The sequence below is a fragment of the Ambystoma mexicanum genome, chromosome 10, assembly GCF_040938575.1.
Source record: "Ambystoma mexicanum isolate Mex_15411 chromosome 10, UKY_AmexF1_1, whole genome shotgun sequence".
In the NCBI taxonomy this organism is placed as follows: Eukaryota; Metazoa; Chordata; class Amphibia; order Caudata; family Ambystomatidae; genus Ambystoma; species Ambystoma mexicanum.
Genome location: NC_090932.1, coordinates 100771335 through 100787502, shown reverse-complemented (window position 1 = coordinate 100787502; position 16168 = coordinate 100771335). Strand labels below are relative to the sequence as shown.

The following is a 16168-nucleotide window of genomic DNA, read 5'->3' as shown; positions in this document are numbered from 1 at the left end:
CTGCTGATACCTGAGCGGCCGTAGCTGGTCAGACATCATCCCAAGATTTCTTACCTTAGTTGAAGGCATTGGAAGATAAGTCGAGGGCATGGAAAACAGCTTAACGCAGATTTGCTAGAGATGAAGTAAGATGCCAGGTTGTTGGATCTGGAATTGCGGCTGAAGATGGACGATGTGTAAAATGGGCAACGGAGGAACAATCTGATGGTGCTCGGTCTTAAAGAATAAAAAGGGGAGATGGTGTGTGATGAGAAAGTCAAGGTGTCTGTGAACTCACTTTTTGCTGAGGAAGGTGGTAAAGAGGTAAAGATAGATGACGCGCATAGGGTTGTTGCAGGTAAAGGTCCTAGATCTGTGGTGGTCTGATTTCACTGATACTGAGCCTCATGTTGGAAGTTAAGGCGAAACTATGGGAGCTTTGATTGCTAGAGCTGGGTAATGTAATCAGGAAATTGTAGTATTTGAAACTGACATTTTACAAGAAAGGTGATAAGGCTGACTCTTTTGGCAACCAGGCTTCATGCGCAGAGGGCCAAGAGATGGGTTGAAGGGAGACTTGAGGCTGGTGGAGGGTTCAGCAGGCCCCTATTTGATGTAGCTGAAAGTTTTCGACTTTCTACAAGGTCATCTACACGAGGGATGAAATGGCTCATTATGATGAGATTGAGTTACTTGAACGGAATCGCACTTCCGGCAAGTAGGGAGGAGGCCTCTAGGATAGATGCCACCTTTACTTCAGAAGAGGGGCTGACGGCCATAGAGAGAATGATGACTCGTAAGGTGCTTGTGGACGGTGAATTCACCATTGGTGTTTATAAAATATTTGAAGGTCTGATGGTACCTTACTTGCTGAAGTTGTTCAATTCGCTGTTTGAAACTGATAGATCAGTGCCTGACAGAATGTTCAGAGAGCCCTGTTATCTCGAAGGAAGGGAGAGCTCCCTAGTCTTGCATGCCTTTATAGTTAAATTTTGCTTCTCATTGTTGATGCTTAGATTTTCACTACTGCTGGCTGCCAGGTCCGAACATGTTATGCCCCGATTGGTCCACCCTGATCAGGTAGGAGTTATTCCGGGCAGGCAGGGGGGCGGATACGTTGAGTAAGACTTCGAATATTATGGATCTGGTGATGGGGAGGAGGAGGAATACCACGCTCATAGCGCTCAACGCAGAGAAAACATTTGACAGGGTGGGTTGGGACTTTTTGTAAGCTGTCTTGAGCAAATTTGGTTTCGGGGCAAAGGGTTCTCAATGGGATCAGGGTGGTCTACACACAATCGAGGGCATCAGTGGTGTTTTAATGGGGAAAAATCTCAAGGCAATTCGTTTTGCAGAGGGGGGACGGAGCAAGGGTCTGACTTGGGGGTCCTCTTTCTGTTCGAGAAATTACTAGCTAAGGTCTCCGAACTGCTGTTGACTGAAGCTAGAGACTGAATGCTCTGCTTTCTCTGACAGGGTAGGAAGCTGAGTATTGCTTACGATGTGTTGGTGTGCTCCCCAAGGAATTGGGGGAGTATGGCTCCCGGATTTGGGTTACTATTATAAGGTGGTGCAATTGCAAGTCTTGGTGTAATCGCCGGATGGACCAGGAAAAGCAATGGATTTATTTGGAAAGTTACTATTTGAGACTAGTAACTGTGGTTGAGTGGTGGTGGGTTCTTAAGAGGAAAAGGGTTAGAGCAAATCACATTCTGTGGGTAATATGAGATAACCGACAATGAAGGGAGATCAGTGTGGCCTTCATGTGCCCCGAAGATTCATGATGATCATCCGCACCCATCCAGATACCAGGAAGGATTTGAGGTGGGATTGGAAAGGGTGGGTCAATTATGGGTTAAGGTGAGATATATCGCCATCTAAGAACTATAGGCTTCCCAGCATATTGGGAATCTTTCAGGGTTATCATTTTTACATATGAAGGGTGTTGCGTCTGAAAAATAGTTCAGAGATTCAACACGACCTTACACCGACAAGTACTAGAAAACCATGTGGCCACTAAGGGTCTGATATCTTGCATGCAGCGTTGGTATTCGCGACGGGAAAGGGCATGCAAGCTTAAAAGTCAAATGGGAAAGACTTGGGATGGGAATTTCATTAGCTCTTATGGAAAATGATTGCCTGTCCATATACACTCCATGGTGTCAGATTGTTGCACAGGTGACAGTGTGACCCAGTTAGGTTGTTCCTGTCAACTAGTCCCTACTGTTGGCGTAAATGTGGTGATCGAGCAACGTACTGGAACATGTGGTGGTCCTGTAGAAAGGGGACTGTGTATTGGACGGAGGTCCTGGCTTATATAAGAGGGGAGGGCGAGGCAGAATGTTTCAATTGTACATCTAATACTCTTCGTAGCTGGAACAGTGAATGCCTAACCTAATTAGGGAAGGCTGACCTATCCGTTGAGCTATGTATAGGTAATCCAAATCTGCCCCAAAACATTTTGGTAGAATAGATGCAAACTCGTAGTAAAATTTGCTGAATTAAAAAGGATAGACTAACAGTTGAAGAAAGAGCGGTGGGCGTATAACCTGGATATTTGTTTAAATTCCGAAATCAAACTTAAAGGAGAAATTGTATGAGATTGCGCTTTCACCTTTACCCAACATTTGAAATCTTGGGTGCAAGGAGAGGGGTTTAGAGAACAGACAGATTATGTTCAAAATAATGTAATTGAGACTTTGAAACATTTGTTCTTGCAATGTCCTTGACTAACAGCTTAGAGAACTACATTTCAAATATTTTGTGTATAATTTCAATCGACCTTTTTAGAGGAGGCTTTTTGGGCAAGGATATCGGGCACTCGGACTACTCTTATATTAGCTGATATTTGTTTTATATTACAGATCTAATTATTTTTAGGATATTGAATTTTTAAGCCATAGCTAGTTATGTTTTGTATAATGTAAACTAAAATGTAACGTTAAATATTTTAATTGTTTAAGGTTTGCCTTGTTTTAAACCAGTTAAAATAAAAAAAGTAATTCATGCTAATTAAAAGATGCAATGTTACCTTTTTTTGTAATACTAATTTGGGCATACTTAAACGTCTCCCCTGCGCGGTCCCCATACTCCTGGTACTTCCCATTTACACCTTGCCCCATCCTCCTCCCAATCTTCCCTATATTTAGTGCTTGCTTTGTTGTGGGAAGGACTGGAACTTCATGTTCCTGGTGCGTTTTTCCTGCAAATACCTTCACTGCCTTGTCATGGCGGCTATCTATCTGCTTATGCCAGGTAAATGTGGGCTCACTTCCTGCATAAGCTGCAACCAACATGTTCTTGCGACAGCCATGCTCTGTGCCTCAGGCCTGACCACTGCTCGTCCTGCAACACTATTATTTCAGTCACTTGCTAGACTCGTACAGTGTGCTGGTGTCCTTTCCAGACCACCTCCAGGATTTCTTGAAAGACAAGTGGTGGCAGCAGGTGTAAATGATCCTTTCCAAGGTTTTTCAAGCTGACTGGGAATCCAATTGATCCCAGTTTGCAGCTGGCAACTGTGAGGTTCCCGCTAATCTGGAACTATATCTGGACAGTGTTTCAGCTTCCCTGCAAAATGGCTAAACACAACTGGAGGATCCCTGTAAAGGAGTTCATTCCAGCTCTTTCATGTCATGGCCTCCAGGTCTGATTTTAGTGGCTAAATATGGGTCTATGCCTAAAGATCCCTCTAAAGGGGATACAACCAGACCGAGTTTAATGGCCCCTTCAAAGGGGCTAAATTCGGTGAATAGGTGTGGAAGAGCCTCGGCGTGTAGGCCTGTCATCCAGGTTCCCCCAGGTTCCTTTACAATGCCAGTGACCACCTTGGTGCAGACTGGTTCCAGGGCTGCTGACGCAGAGCAGGGCCACAAAATTGCAGAGGAGTCTACAAGAGTGGGAAAGCATGCCTCTTTCCTCTGCCTCCTTGGTGACAGGAGATTTGGGTGCTTCCATCAGATGTCTTGACCCATGCTGTATTCAGACTTCTGGGGGTGGGGCCCCTCCTTGGTGCCTGCCTCGTCGGTCTATGATGCAGCATCAGACGTTTTTGCTTTGCAATCACTCTGTGAAGACATACTTTCAGGATATACTGGAAATGCTTCCCCAGTCTCCTTCTGTGACCCTGGCTGGTCAGTCACGCAGCTCTTGTTCCTTTGCCTACTATGGCCAAGGTGGTGTTGGTCTTTACCATTCTGTCCTGGCGCTGGTTCCCTTCATGGTTGCTTTGGCTCTGCAGGTATCTCCTGGGCCTTTACTGCAACAATTGCTTGCAAGTCCCTCCTGACTAAGGTAGACTTCATGGATACGGTTAACAATGGTAGGGGGTGGGACAGTGCAATGCTGCAAACGACAGGGAGCCTCCTCCTTCGCCACCGGCGTTCCATGTGAAGATTGCCTGGCTCTTTTGAGTTTTTGGACACTGTTGCCAAAAGCCTCGCTGACCGAAGCAGGGCACTATCAGTAGTGCTAACATCACGTTGTCGGGTGCACATCTGTGTATCCAGAAGGATGTGCTGCAGAAGCACAGATGCAGTGGCAGAAACCCTGTTCTACCCAGGCAGTCGGCCTAAAAGGATGCCTGGATTTTTGTCTTTTTCTTTTTAAGGTGTAAATCTGTAAGGTCTGCACCCCTCAGAAGCACTTTCCCATTAAAGTTCTTCTCAGTGACCACTTTTAAGCGAGTATTACTTTGACTGCCAGACCTGCCCACCTCTACGTCATTGTCTTGTTGGCTTTATGAAATGCTGAATAATGAGACCTGTTGTATTCATAAGGTGCTGGCTATTGAAATCGTAACATTGCAGCAGTTCAATTCTGCCGAGAATCTCTTACCTAAAACAAACGTTATTGGCTAAAGCAAATCCTACTTCTGCCCAACTTGATCCAGTCCTGTCCACTCTAGATAAAAAATATCCTCTGCTTCCTTCTCACAGCTTTGTTCAATATTTCTTTTTACCTCTTGTTTCCTTCGTTATTCAAGCATGTTATTATTTTTCCTATTCTTACAGTCCTACTCTAGTTTTTTGAGCTTGCAGTGTGTTCTCCAGTCGTGCCTTTTTATTTCTTCGAACTCTTCCTTATTTTCAATATGGTTTTCTTTTGCACCATTCCACCGAGACTGCTTTAGTAGCAGTCTGTAACGCTCTTCAGTCTGCACGCTGCTCTAAACACACTTCTTTCTTGAGCCTCCTTGCCTGGTCTGCTGCGTTTGACACTGTTGATCACCCTCTTCTTTCGGTTTTACTGGTTCATAGTTCAAATCTTACTTAACCAATCGCACTTACTCAGTTTCCTGGGCTGGCAATGTTTCTCCTGTTCCTCTCACGGAGTTCCCCAAGGTTCTGTACTTGGGCCTTTCCTCACCTATCCTCCTGCTATTTCTTTTCACTGTCTCATCACCTCTATGCAGATGATGCTCACTTATCTCCTTTTCTTCTTTTTCACTTGAAATTTAGACTATTTCGTCTTGCCTTTTGGCAATTCAGTCATGGCTGTCAGATCACTGCCTCATGTTAAATCTTTCTAAAATTAAGGGACTTTTCTTTCTTGCTTTACTGTTGCTGCTCCTCTGTTCTTCCGTCGTCAGTTGCTCGTAATCTAGGAGCTTACTCCTTTTCTCCCTAACCACACTTCTTCCTCTGCTCGCTCATGTAGGGTCCATCTCTTTAATATACGTAAGGCTAGACCTTCTCTTTTCATGCATCAAAACATCTTTTTTCGTCTTAGTTTCTCTCGACTCTATTGTTCCTTGTTACTTTTTGGGCTTCCTGCCGCTTACTTATAATCCACTTAAATCTGCCTATAATTCTGCAACTTGTCTGTCTTTATTTGCTCGTAACTCCATTAACCCTTCACTTCTCTTTGTGTTAGCTTTAGCTTTCTTTTCATTGTCTACTTAAATCATGGTCTTTAAATCGCTTCATTTTTGCTCCGCCCTATGTTTCTTAACTTATTTCTTTTTTCCTACTCGATCTCTTCGTTTTCCATGTCTATTCCTCCTGTTTCGTCATCCCCCTTGTGCTCAGTCCCGTTTCGGTTTTTACTCTACTTGCTGGTTTTAATTAAAGAAATGCGCTTCTTTTGGTTCTACGTTCTTTCATCCTGTTCTTTGTTTCATACTCTGCTGAAAGAAACCTTTTTGAGGCATTCTATGCTTTATATGAAGTTCTTGTTTATCACAAATGTAATAGTGTTTTTTTTTTAAAAAAAAGAAACCTTTTTGTAATCTTAGTCCGTGCTGGTGGTGGTTCATTTTAATTATGTGCATGGCTTTGGCGTCAAGCGCTCTATAAATAAAATAAAAGTACAAACTGAACACCAAGTTAATTAAAATATAATCCCCTTTTTCTGTGTGTGTGTGGGGGGGGGTGCGCCAGGGAATGGGGGCGGGAGGGGGGTTGTCTAGTTCAGATTTGATTCATTGCAGCTCCTGGACAGTGTCTTAAACACTTGAAATGTGATTGATTCATTGCCACCATCATTTTCCCTCGATGGCACTGGCCTCTTTTAACCAGACAATGGCTCCCAAATCCCTCACACTCCCTTTCGTTGCTAACCCATTTTGAAGATTACATGGAACATTGAGTGGGAATGATAAACGCGTTGCTTTTGATGGGCTGCTAATATGGATTTAGCTTCTGTCCAGACAACCTGCTCTGAGAGCACTTTCAACAATTCTGTTTTAACATTTAATTTACTGTTTGCATGGCCACTTCATTGCTTGTGTTTCTGTTACAGGTTTTGGCAGGGGACGCTTCAGTTACAGATGGCGCATAATGCCTGGAAGGCGGCGCCCGTACAGGGTGAAGACCGGCCTAGCAGCCTGGAAAGCATCAAACTTTCGGACAGGAGTCAGTCCTCTGAACCGTCTACCTCTCAGCGAGAGAGTAAGAAATCGGGTTTTTCTCAGTAAAGTGTGGTTTTACCAGTATGTGTTGGAGAGGTGTTCTCTGTAATCATAAAACGCAGCTAATGATAGTTAATGTTTAAGGAAAATTTTGATAGTTCCAGCATTGCCTGTTGGCATGTGTAGTGTAGAAGTAAACCTTTACTGCAAGAAGCGAAACTGTCGTGGTTTTGTACAGGTCTGCATGCTGCATGTTTTTCAAAATCGTTTTGGTTAATTTGATTTTGGAAAGCTATGTAAACCCCACACCATAGCCATTAATTATTCTCATCTTAAACGTTTTAAAGTTGTCGGTTTAGGTACCTTGTAGTTGATAAACTTTGATATATTTGGTCACTCAGAAATGTAGGCCCCCTGGCATATTCATGGGGGAAAATATTGGAATGATCTAAATCTAGGATGTCAACCTCTGCAGAAAACGGAATACATGGATTGGCCTTAAAATGGGAGGGCATGCTCTTCAAGCCAGATTCCAAATCTACAAGGCAAAGGTGCTCCCTGCTTTGTCATGAGTGGTGAAACACCTTGAATGTGTGGGCAATAGTTTGCCATGCCATCATTTGCGTTTACGCTCGGTCTGCTGTCATCCCCATTTTTTTTTTCTTTTCAAACCCAATTTATCTGGAAGTGATTCAAACCTGCTTTTAGAGCGATCAGCATTTTGAACAGTCCACGCCAGGTTATGTACTGGTATGCCCATTTATTAGGAGAACTGGAAAAAACAGAATTGTGGCAATCGAAGAGACAGCTTATTGACTGCAAATGTCCGCGTTTAATTAAGTTGCCTTGGACAGAGACTTCACAGCATGTTTTTTTAATTAATTGCAATTCCAAGATTTTCACACTATCTCTACACTAAAACCTCATAAATACATACAGTAAATATATACTTGCACACTACACTTTCAATTAATTTTAAGCCATTATTACATTGCTTAAAACTATACGTTTCTATGCACTTCTTAGAAAGCAATTGATTTTCACCCAAAAGTGCTAAAAATGTATGGAAAAAGTCCAGTAAGCAGCATCTCCAGAAAGCCTCTTCGTTTAGGATCCTTGCATTATAAACCGTGTCCTAAAATACAATTCTCATCTAGTCAATAATCAAGAAATCAAAGGTTGTCTAGTAGTAATTGGTACAATAAGGTCTACACGGGACCAATGGTGGTTTGGATTATGTTCTGTGTGTGATCTTATTTATTTTCTCTGGCAAGCTAACACTATATACACCAGTGAGGGAGGTGGGTATTTGAAATAGTGTATGGCTTGTCACGTTTTTATGTGCTTGTATGTTGTGCATGAAGAGTAGAAGACACCTTTGGCATGCAGACATGGCACATTTTTTTGTGACAAAGGTCCATTTATCAGGTTGTTTGTAACTGAGAAGTTTAAAGGAATACCTAGACTTGCTCTTGTGACCAGAAATCTTTGCCTTTAGGGCATTGTATAGTCCACCTGAGAAATGTGGGGGTTAGTTTTTTTTTTTACCTGTGGGTTTCAGGTGAGAGGGGTATCTGTTGTCATGGGAGAAAACTAATGGATGCAAGCACACGATCAGCAAGGCGTCTTGTTTCTCTAATTTAAAAACTGGTTGCCCAGGTCTCTTTGGTGCTGTTTTTTTAAAATAGATTTTCTGTTCTGCTCGTTTGCAAAAAGTAACTTTACCAACATCGGAAACAGTTTTAAGCAAGCAATTTAGCACTGGAAACGCTATTGTGATTTTATAAAGCAAAATGTGCTCCAGGCTACTATACAATAACGTATACAAATACCAATAAAATAAATGTTTCATTAAGCTAAAATGTACAACTACCGAACATTAAGAACACATTTAGTAATCAGGAACTTTACAAAACCACCGTACCAGTTGGAACGAATTTCCAAAGCCCTGTTTTTAGTTTTTCTAAAACTAAGTTGAGGGGGACGTGAAGAGCATTCCAATAACCAGTAGCTGCTCTAAGAAAAGGTGGCATGCTCTAGATTTTAATGAGCGCTGATATTTGGATCATAAAAATCAAAATGAATTCTGGCTGCTCAAACCCCTTAATTCCCATAAAACTGGAACATTCTTTGAAGGATGGAGGAAGGTATAAACAATTTTCTGTATAATGCAACCGCTTGCAGAAGATCCTAGTTTAATGCGAGTGCCAGGGAACATGTTTAGAGAACAGATGTTCTACTTCTCCTGTTGCATTCCATAGCCAATTGACGTCCTGTGTTCTTTCATGGAGAGACTGGTGTCCATGGCCATTCGTGCATTGAGGCAAGCACAAAAGAAGACTGAACTTTTGTGGATCATAGTTCTAGGCTGGAAGATGCCACAGGATTCCCATATCCAAAGGAGTTCCGCAGACATTCCTTGTTTTTTTGCAAAGACTCAATAGTTTGGAAAGTGGCGCTATTGATCAAACTGTTTTGATTGAACATTTTTAGTTTGAGTTTCTTAGCTTGGATTTTCCCCGAATGAGGATGGTGAGTTGGGGTTAGGCAATATTGGTGCTGTGGGTGGGTGTGATGTCCTCCTTTTCCCCCCTCCACCTGTCCCCACACACACTTTCTATAAAATAAATGGGAGCCAAAACATTCGAATGATTTGAGCACACAAAGAAATTCAGATAGAAATCCATTGTTGGTATTCAACAATAATTTTATATCACTAAATCACAGGTTAATGAGGTGGGGCATATAAAACTGCAACCTTATTGGATGTCATTTGTTGGGGGTCGGGGCGGTCTGCTGCATGTATCCTCTGTTAATCATGCTATGGACTGAGAGGCTCGTAATGTATTTTTTTTTTCCAAATTCGTGATCCCTTGCTCTGACTGTAGTGTGCCATTTTTTTGTAATTTCGGTAATGCGCCTCACCACACTTTAGCTCGTGTTCTTTTCACAGTCCCATTGACTCAATAGATAGATCAGTCGGTTCCATAAATGTGTACAGAAGCTTTACTGGACAGCCAATACGTGTTTTGATATCATTACACAAGGTCTTCCTAAGGACTGTAGTACCAAAAAGTATATGCATTTAACAATAAATTAGCCCAACATTTTTTGATGCATAACATTAGAATGACAGGAGTGACCGATATTAGGTGTGAATCTCTAAGTAAATACGTGGTTCTTTTAGCGTGAATAGAGAACATTCACTAATGTTATGTGCTACTAAAGATTGGGTATGCCACAACTATGAATGGAGCAGGCCTGGAATACATTGTAATATAAAAAACAGTGTTTCACTTCACCATTTACGACATTCTGGGTCCACATACATTGGAGCAGTTAATAGTGTGAAGCCAACTGCAGTATGGAATTGGGTACTTTGTTTACTCCTTGTATTGGTATGTTTTGTCCCACAGACCAATGTAGCAATACACAAGAGTGATATTGGAGTTATGATATATTGGGAATAAACCGAGATTAAGAGTTGAGATCACTAAGGAATATGAGCATACCCTAACAGGGCCGCAATGTGCGTATAAGGTACTGTTACATTTGTCATTTAATTACTATCATGCTCTGTACAAAGACAGCTGGTGATTTGGGATAAAGGGTTAATTTTATAGCAAACATGCAGCATATAGGAATACTCATGCTACAACGCGTCTTTATGTTTAATTGTTAGTTTGCTGCTTGGATTACCATGGATATGAAGTATGCTTAAGGTTTTTCTTTAGGGGTTTTCGAGCTGGGATGAACCCTTTGAATGTCTTTTCATAATACACAACAGAAGTGTTATTTAAGGAATGAGCAAACATTATTGTACTATTTTGAAGGTGTGTGATCATAACATTACCTCAAGCTTTGAGGAGTGGGTACCTATGATACTTGTTTGTTCAATTTGATTATGGCAACATATTGGAATTAGTGGCTCCCCTAATGCACTTTCATTAATGACTTTTTACTTTAACAAGGAACCACAAGATTGTGGTAGCTGATGACAATTGGTCATATAGAAGGTGGAAATTCTTTCCACTTTTTTTATGGTTTCCACCAACTACATGTATAATATAGCTTATTGTTGGAGTTTATTGCACTTCACTTTGACTCTGGTTGATAGGTCACTGTGTTTCGGTGATGGTCACAGGACAGAAAATGTGTAGGTGTGCTTCTTGGAATAAAGGTGAAATACCTGTATTTAGGTCATCAATATTACTCGTATGAAGAAAGGATTAATGCTTTGTGTTCTCTTTGTGCTCTCTCCCTTTCCCCTTTCCCTCTTTTGGTTTTGATCTTTGTCAATGTTTTTCATTTTATGTTGTATGTAATGTGTGTTTATGCATCAACAATGTTTGGATAGTTTACTGTGAAGGTACCACAGCCACAAGGAAGACCTCGTTTAACAAGGTCAAAACATGCGTTGGCTGTCCAGTTAAGCTACTGTATACATATTTTCGGAACTGACTGGTCTATTGAGTCAATGGGATTGTGAATATAACACTTATTTTTAAAGTGTGGTGTGGTGCAAGTTGTCCTTGCATTACCAATAGTTCGTTTTTGACACCTTGGGCAGTGCATGCCAACCAACAGCATTTGAATAAGGCATTTTGAATGGATTGCCCCCTCCCACGTATTCCTCATCTTAAATATAGCCTTCCCTACAGCTTTGCTGCTTTGGAAATTTTTTCTCTCTCCACCACAGGGCGCTCCACTCGGCAGTGGCGTCGACGTCCCTCGTCTGCATCCGTCGAGCGCCGACATCATCCGCTGTATAAATGCCTCGACCGTGCCTGTTGGCCTCAGTTCAGTTTTTCCGTTAGCTTCGCTTCGATAAAACGGCGCTTCAGTTCGTACGATAATGTCATCTTCATCTAATCCTTCCACACTGAAGACTGGATTAAAAAAATGCCGCATATTTGGGAGAAAGATGTCGCTAACTGATCCCCATCGGAATTGTCTCTGGTGTCTCGGTTCCGACCACCGTATAGATGAGTGCAGTTCCCGTCAGTCGATGACCCATAAGGCCTTAAATGAACGAAGAGGTAAACTGACGGTGGTGGAGGAATACTCTGTTATCTTCGAGAGGGAGAAAAGACTCGGCTGAGTCTTCAGCAAAACGTCTAGAAAAAATCTAGGTCGAGGAGAAGATTCAGGAAGTCCTCTTCCTCTAAAAAGGCAAAGCAAAGACGACGCCGGTCTCACTCTTCCTCGACGTCGTCCGAGGAAGGCATAACATGTCTGTCGAGACATGACTCCCCAAGAAAGTGGGAAGCTTTCAGAGCATCTATGTTAAAGAATTTTGAGAATGCGGCCCAGATCCCCTCAAAAAAAGTCTAACTAAGACCGTGCCCCTGGTCACAAAAAAGTGACGGGGGAAGATCTAAGATGAGAAAATTCGAAAAAAAATTGTTGAGGGTGTCGTCCAGGGAATCTTTGCAGACCCCTCATAGAAAAAGCCTACCGGTGCATAAATCGGAGGTAGAAGAAAATGTCCTCGTCTAAAACGTCCTCTAAGCCTCCATCGAAGGCAGTCGAGCACAAGGTGTCTGACCCAACCTAAAAAGGTTACGTCGAGTGCACAGTCGCTGGTGTCAAAGGCTCCCTCGGCGGTGTTAATGGTCTCGCCCACTCCTTCGACAGAGTCGAGACTTCCTTCAAAGGTGTCAAATTACCTCGACAATATGGAAAGTAATGGCTACAACATAGACGCTTTTGTTGATGTCTTTGTCCATTCCAATGACAAAATTGACACAAGTCTATACCACCTGAAAAGGTGTTTCATCCAGAAAGCAGACATGACTTTTTTAGAGCCATGTCCTCCATATATGGAGATTCATCAGCAGAAGACGTTTCACCTTCTGGTGTTAGATTTGGTACAAAATAAGTCCCTGAGGAGTTAATTGACCCTCAATCTAAGATGCAAGACTTGAGTGCTTGCAGTCAGCAAGTGGTCTGGATACATCTCCAGAATATGAATTTGAAAAGCCTGACCCAGCTGAACATGCTGATGCAGGTTATAGAAAATTCATGAACAGGGTAACTGAATTCATAAGATGGAGTAGAAATTCACCTGTCTATCAGGATGATGACATGACTGACCTCCTTTCAGGAGGACCTCAGCAAGACCCCGTACTTCCTTTTCATGTAGCCTTAGAAAGGAAGGTTAACACTGCATGGGAAAATCCTGAAACTATTCCGGCAGTAAATAAGTATGTGTCAAAATATAGACCCTGTCCCTCAGATCCAGAATACTTAAGTAAACACCCATCTCCTGAAAGTCTGGTAGTTCAAGCAGCTACCTCTACTAGAAATGCTGCATAACCTACAATTCCCCCTGATGGGGATGATAAAAAGGTTGATGCATGGTCCAGAAAGATTTTTATATCAGGAAACCTGGCTTTAAAATACACAAATGTAACTTGCATCCTTGCAAGATTTACATATACCTTGTGGGACTGCATGTCAGCGGCAGCTGAACACATCCCGGAAGGTGAGGAACGTGAAGGGTTCCTATCGATAGTAAGGGATGGAAAGGAGGCTTTGGGGGAATGCCTTCAATCAGGTTTGGACACAGCTGACAGTATCAGTAGGTCCATGGCATCTAGTACGGTGCTACGCAGATTTGCGTGGCTAAGAAAGTCAGATTTTGCACCAGATGTGCAATCCAGGCTTCTTAATATGCCATTTGACGGCACAAGATTGTTTGGCAGCAAGGCGGATGAAAATTTGGAGAAGCTGCAGACCTCCAAAGCGGCGGCAAAATCACTCAGTGCCGCTATACAAGCTCAACAACGTTCATACACAGGTTCATCTTCCTGGATGCGTCGTCCCTTTCGATTTTATTCCTCATTTGGGAAAGGAAGGGGACAGGCCAGTCAGAGAGGGCAAAGGAAATTTCCTCGGGGTGAGGAAAAGGTGCTTGATCTGCCCCAGCTGCGGCATCTGTCCCTTCAGCCACTGGTGCAGCTGCCACAAAACCACTCTTAGGTTTTGACCCACAAGACACCAGTGGGAGGCAGGATCTCGCAGCATCTGAAATAATGGCGGGGCATTACTTCAGATGCTTGGGCACTGGAAACAGTATTCCAAGGTTACTGCCTTCCTTTTCAAAAGAAACCTCAATCACCCACCGGGATACAACTCTGTCAAACATCCAGATCCGCTCCTGTTGCAGGAAGTCTTAACCCTGCTACAGAAAGGTGCAATAGAACATGTACCTGTAGCGGAGAGGAACAAGGGTTGGTATTCCCCATATTTCCTCATACCAACGAAGGATGGAGGATTGAGACCCATCTTGGGCTTCAGAAGCTTGAACAAGTTCCTCAGGAAGGACAAGTTCAAGATAATTGCACTTTCTCAGATCCTTCAGGCTCTCCAACGCCAGAACTGGTATCATTGGACCTTCAGGATGCTTACTTTCATGTGCCAATCCATCTCAAGCACAGAAAGTACCTGAAGTTCGCGATTGGCAATTCTCACTATCAGTTTTGAGTTGTGCCATTCGGGTTGACCTCCGCCCGAGAGTTTTCACCAAGTTGATGGCAGTGGTGGCAGCAAGTCTCAGGAGAGGGGGGGATTCACGTCTACCCCTACCTGGACGATTGGATGATCAGGGCACGTTCTCCAGAACAAGCCCAGGAACATCTGTCCAAAACTTGCCACTTCCTTCACAAACTAGGGTTTTCTCTGAATTAAAGTCAAACATGATACCATCTCAAACTCCAGTTTATTGGAGCAATCCTGGATACTTGTTCGGGCAAAGCCTTGCCTCCCGAAGAGAGCTCACCACATTCTGCAGATGGTAATAAAATTCCAGAATGCCCAGTATCTACCGGCCTTCGTTTTTCTCAGGTTGCTCGGCCTTATGGCATCCTGCATTTTTCTGGTGCCAGGAGCCAGATTGAGGATGAGATCCCTTCAATGGGCCCTCAGGACTCAATGGTCCCAATTTTCAGGAGAAATGTCAGCCAGAGTAGCACAGGATCTGCAATGGTGGGCTTACAGGGAACATGTCCTCCAGGGAGAATCTTTTTGGCAACCAAGGCCGAAGACCACAGTAGTGACGGACGCCTCACTCACAGGGTGGTGAGCTCACACCAACGAGTTGACAATCAGCGGCCGTTGGTCTCCATCGGAGTCCAAACTACACATCAACCTATTGGAGCTGAGGGCAATCGGACTAGCGCTGAAGGCCTTCCTGCCCTCTGTACGGGGAAAGAATGTCCTGATATGACGGACAACACGATGGCCATGTACTCCCTCAATGGGAGAGTAGGGTCACTACCACTGTGCAGAGAAGCAATGCAGCTCTGGTTCTGGGCAATACAAGAAGGGATCTTTGTCGGCAGTTCATCCAGCCGGATAGCAAAACACAGCGGCAGACGCTCTGAGCAGGCAGAGCACAGTTGGGAATATAGCTCAGGAAGTCCTTCAAGAGATCTTCGCCTTTTGGGGAACCCCCAAGTGGATCTGTTTGCGACCAGTGTCAACGGGAAATGCGAACTGTACTGCTCAAGGGAATTTCCCCCGAGAGGAGCTTTAGGGGACGCGTTCGTAGTGAAATGGGAGTTTCCACTTCTGTATGCGTTTCCTCCAGTCTCTGTGATCCCTCAGGTAATCAGGAGGTTGAGAAAGTTCAGGAAAACGATGATCCTATTTGCCCCGGATTGGGCCAGGAGAACGTGGTACCCGGACCTTCAGGACATGTCAATCTGCCCTCCAAAAAGTCCTCCAAAAAGAGAGGATCTTCCCTCACAAGAGGAAGGTCACGTTCTCCATCCAGAGGTCCACACACTCGACCTTTACGCATGGCTTCTGAGAGGTTGAGATAAAAGGATTGGGACCTTCCGGGTGACGTCATGGAGATCTTGCTTTCGGCCAGAAGGCCAGCAACTAAATCTCTGTATCGGTGTCATTGGAACAAGTTCAGTAACTGGTGCAGAGATAAGAATGTGGACCTATTTCAGTGTAATTCCCAAATTATCTTTTCTGTTACATTTGGATAATCACGGGCCTCAGGTTGGCATGATAAAATGTTATTTAGCAGCGCTATCCATTTTTAAGCGCTCCTCAGAGGAAGAATCTTACTTTATACGTTAAGATACCCTTTTTAATAACTCAATTCTTAAAAGTTCTAAATGTGTTTCCTCCAATACCTTTTCAAGTTCCTCTGTGGGACTTAAACTTGGTACTAAAGTTCCTCACATGCATTCCATTTGAGCCTTTACATTCTTATCCGTTCAGGCTCCTTACTTTAAAAACAATAATTCTTGTTGCAATTACATCAGCCTGCAGGGTGAGTTGCAGGCACTTTCTAGTGGGCCTCCTCACACCATCTTTTAT

The 16168-nt window shown here is 43.3% G+C and overlaps 1 protein-coding gene across 2 annotated transcripts in view; it reads left to right on the top strand.

Moving 5' to 3' along the window:
* FYTTD1 (forty-two-three domain containing 1) overlaps positions 1–16168 on the top strand; it is a 493848-nt gene that overhangs the window by 78005 nt on the left and 399675 nt on the right. For both annotated transcript variants that reach the window (XM_069617583.1, XM_069617582.1), the window contains exon 3: positions 6721–6869. In XM_069617583.1, the coding sequence (XP_069473684.1) occupies positions 6721–6869 (149 nt within the window). The remainder of the gene's footprint in view (positions 1–6720; positions 6870–16168) is intronic.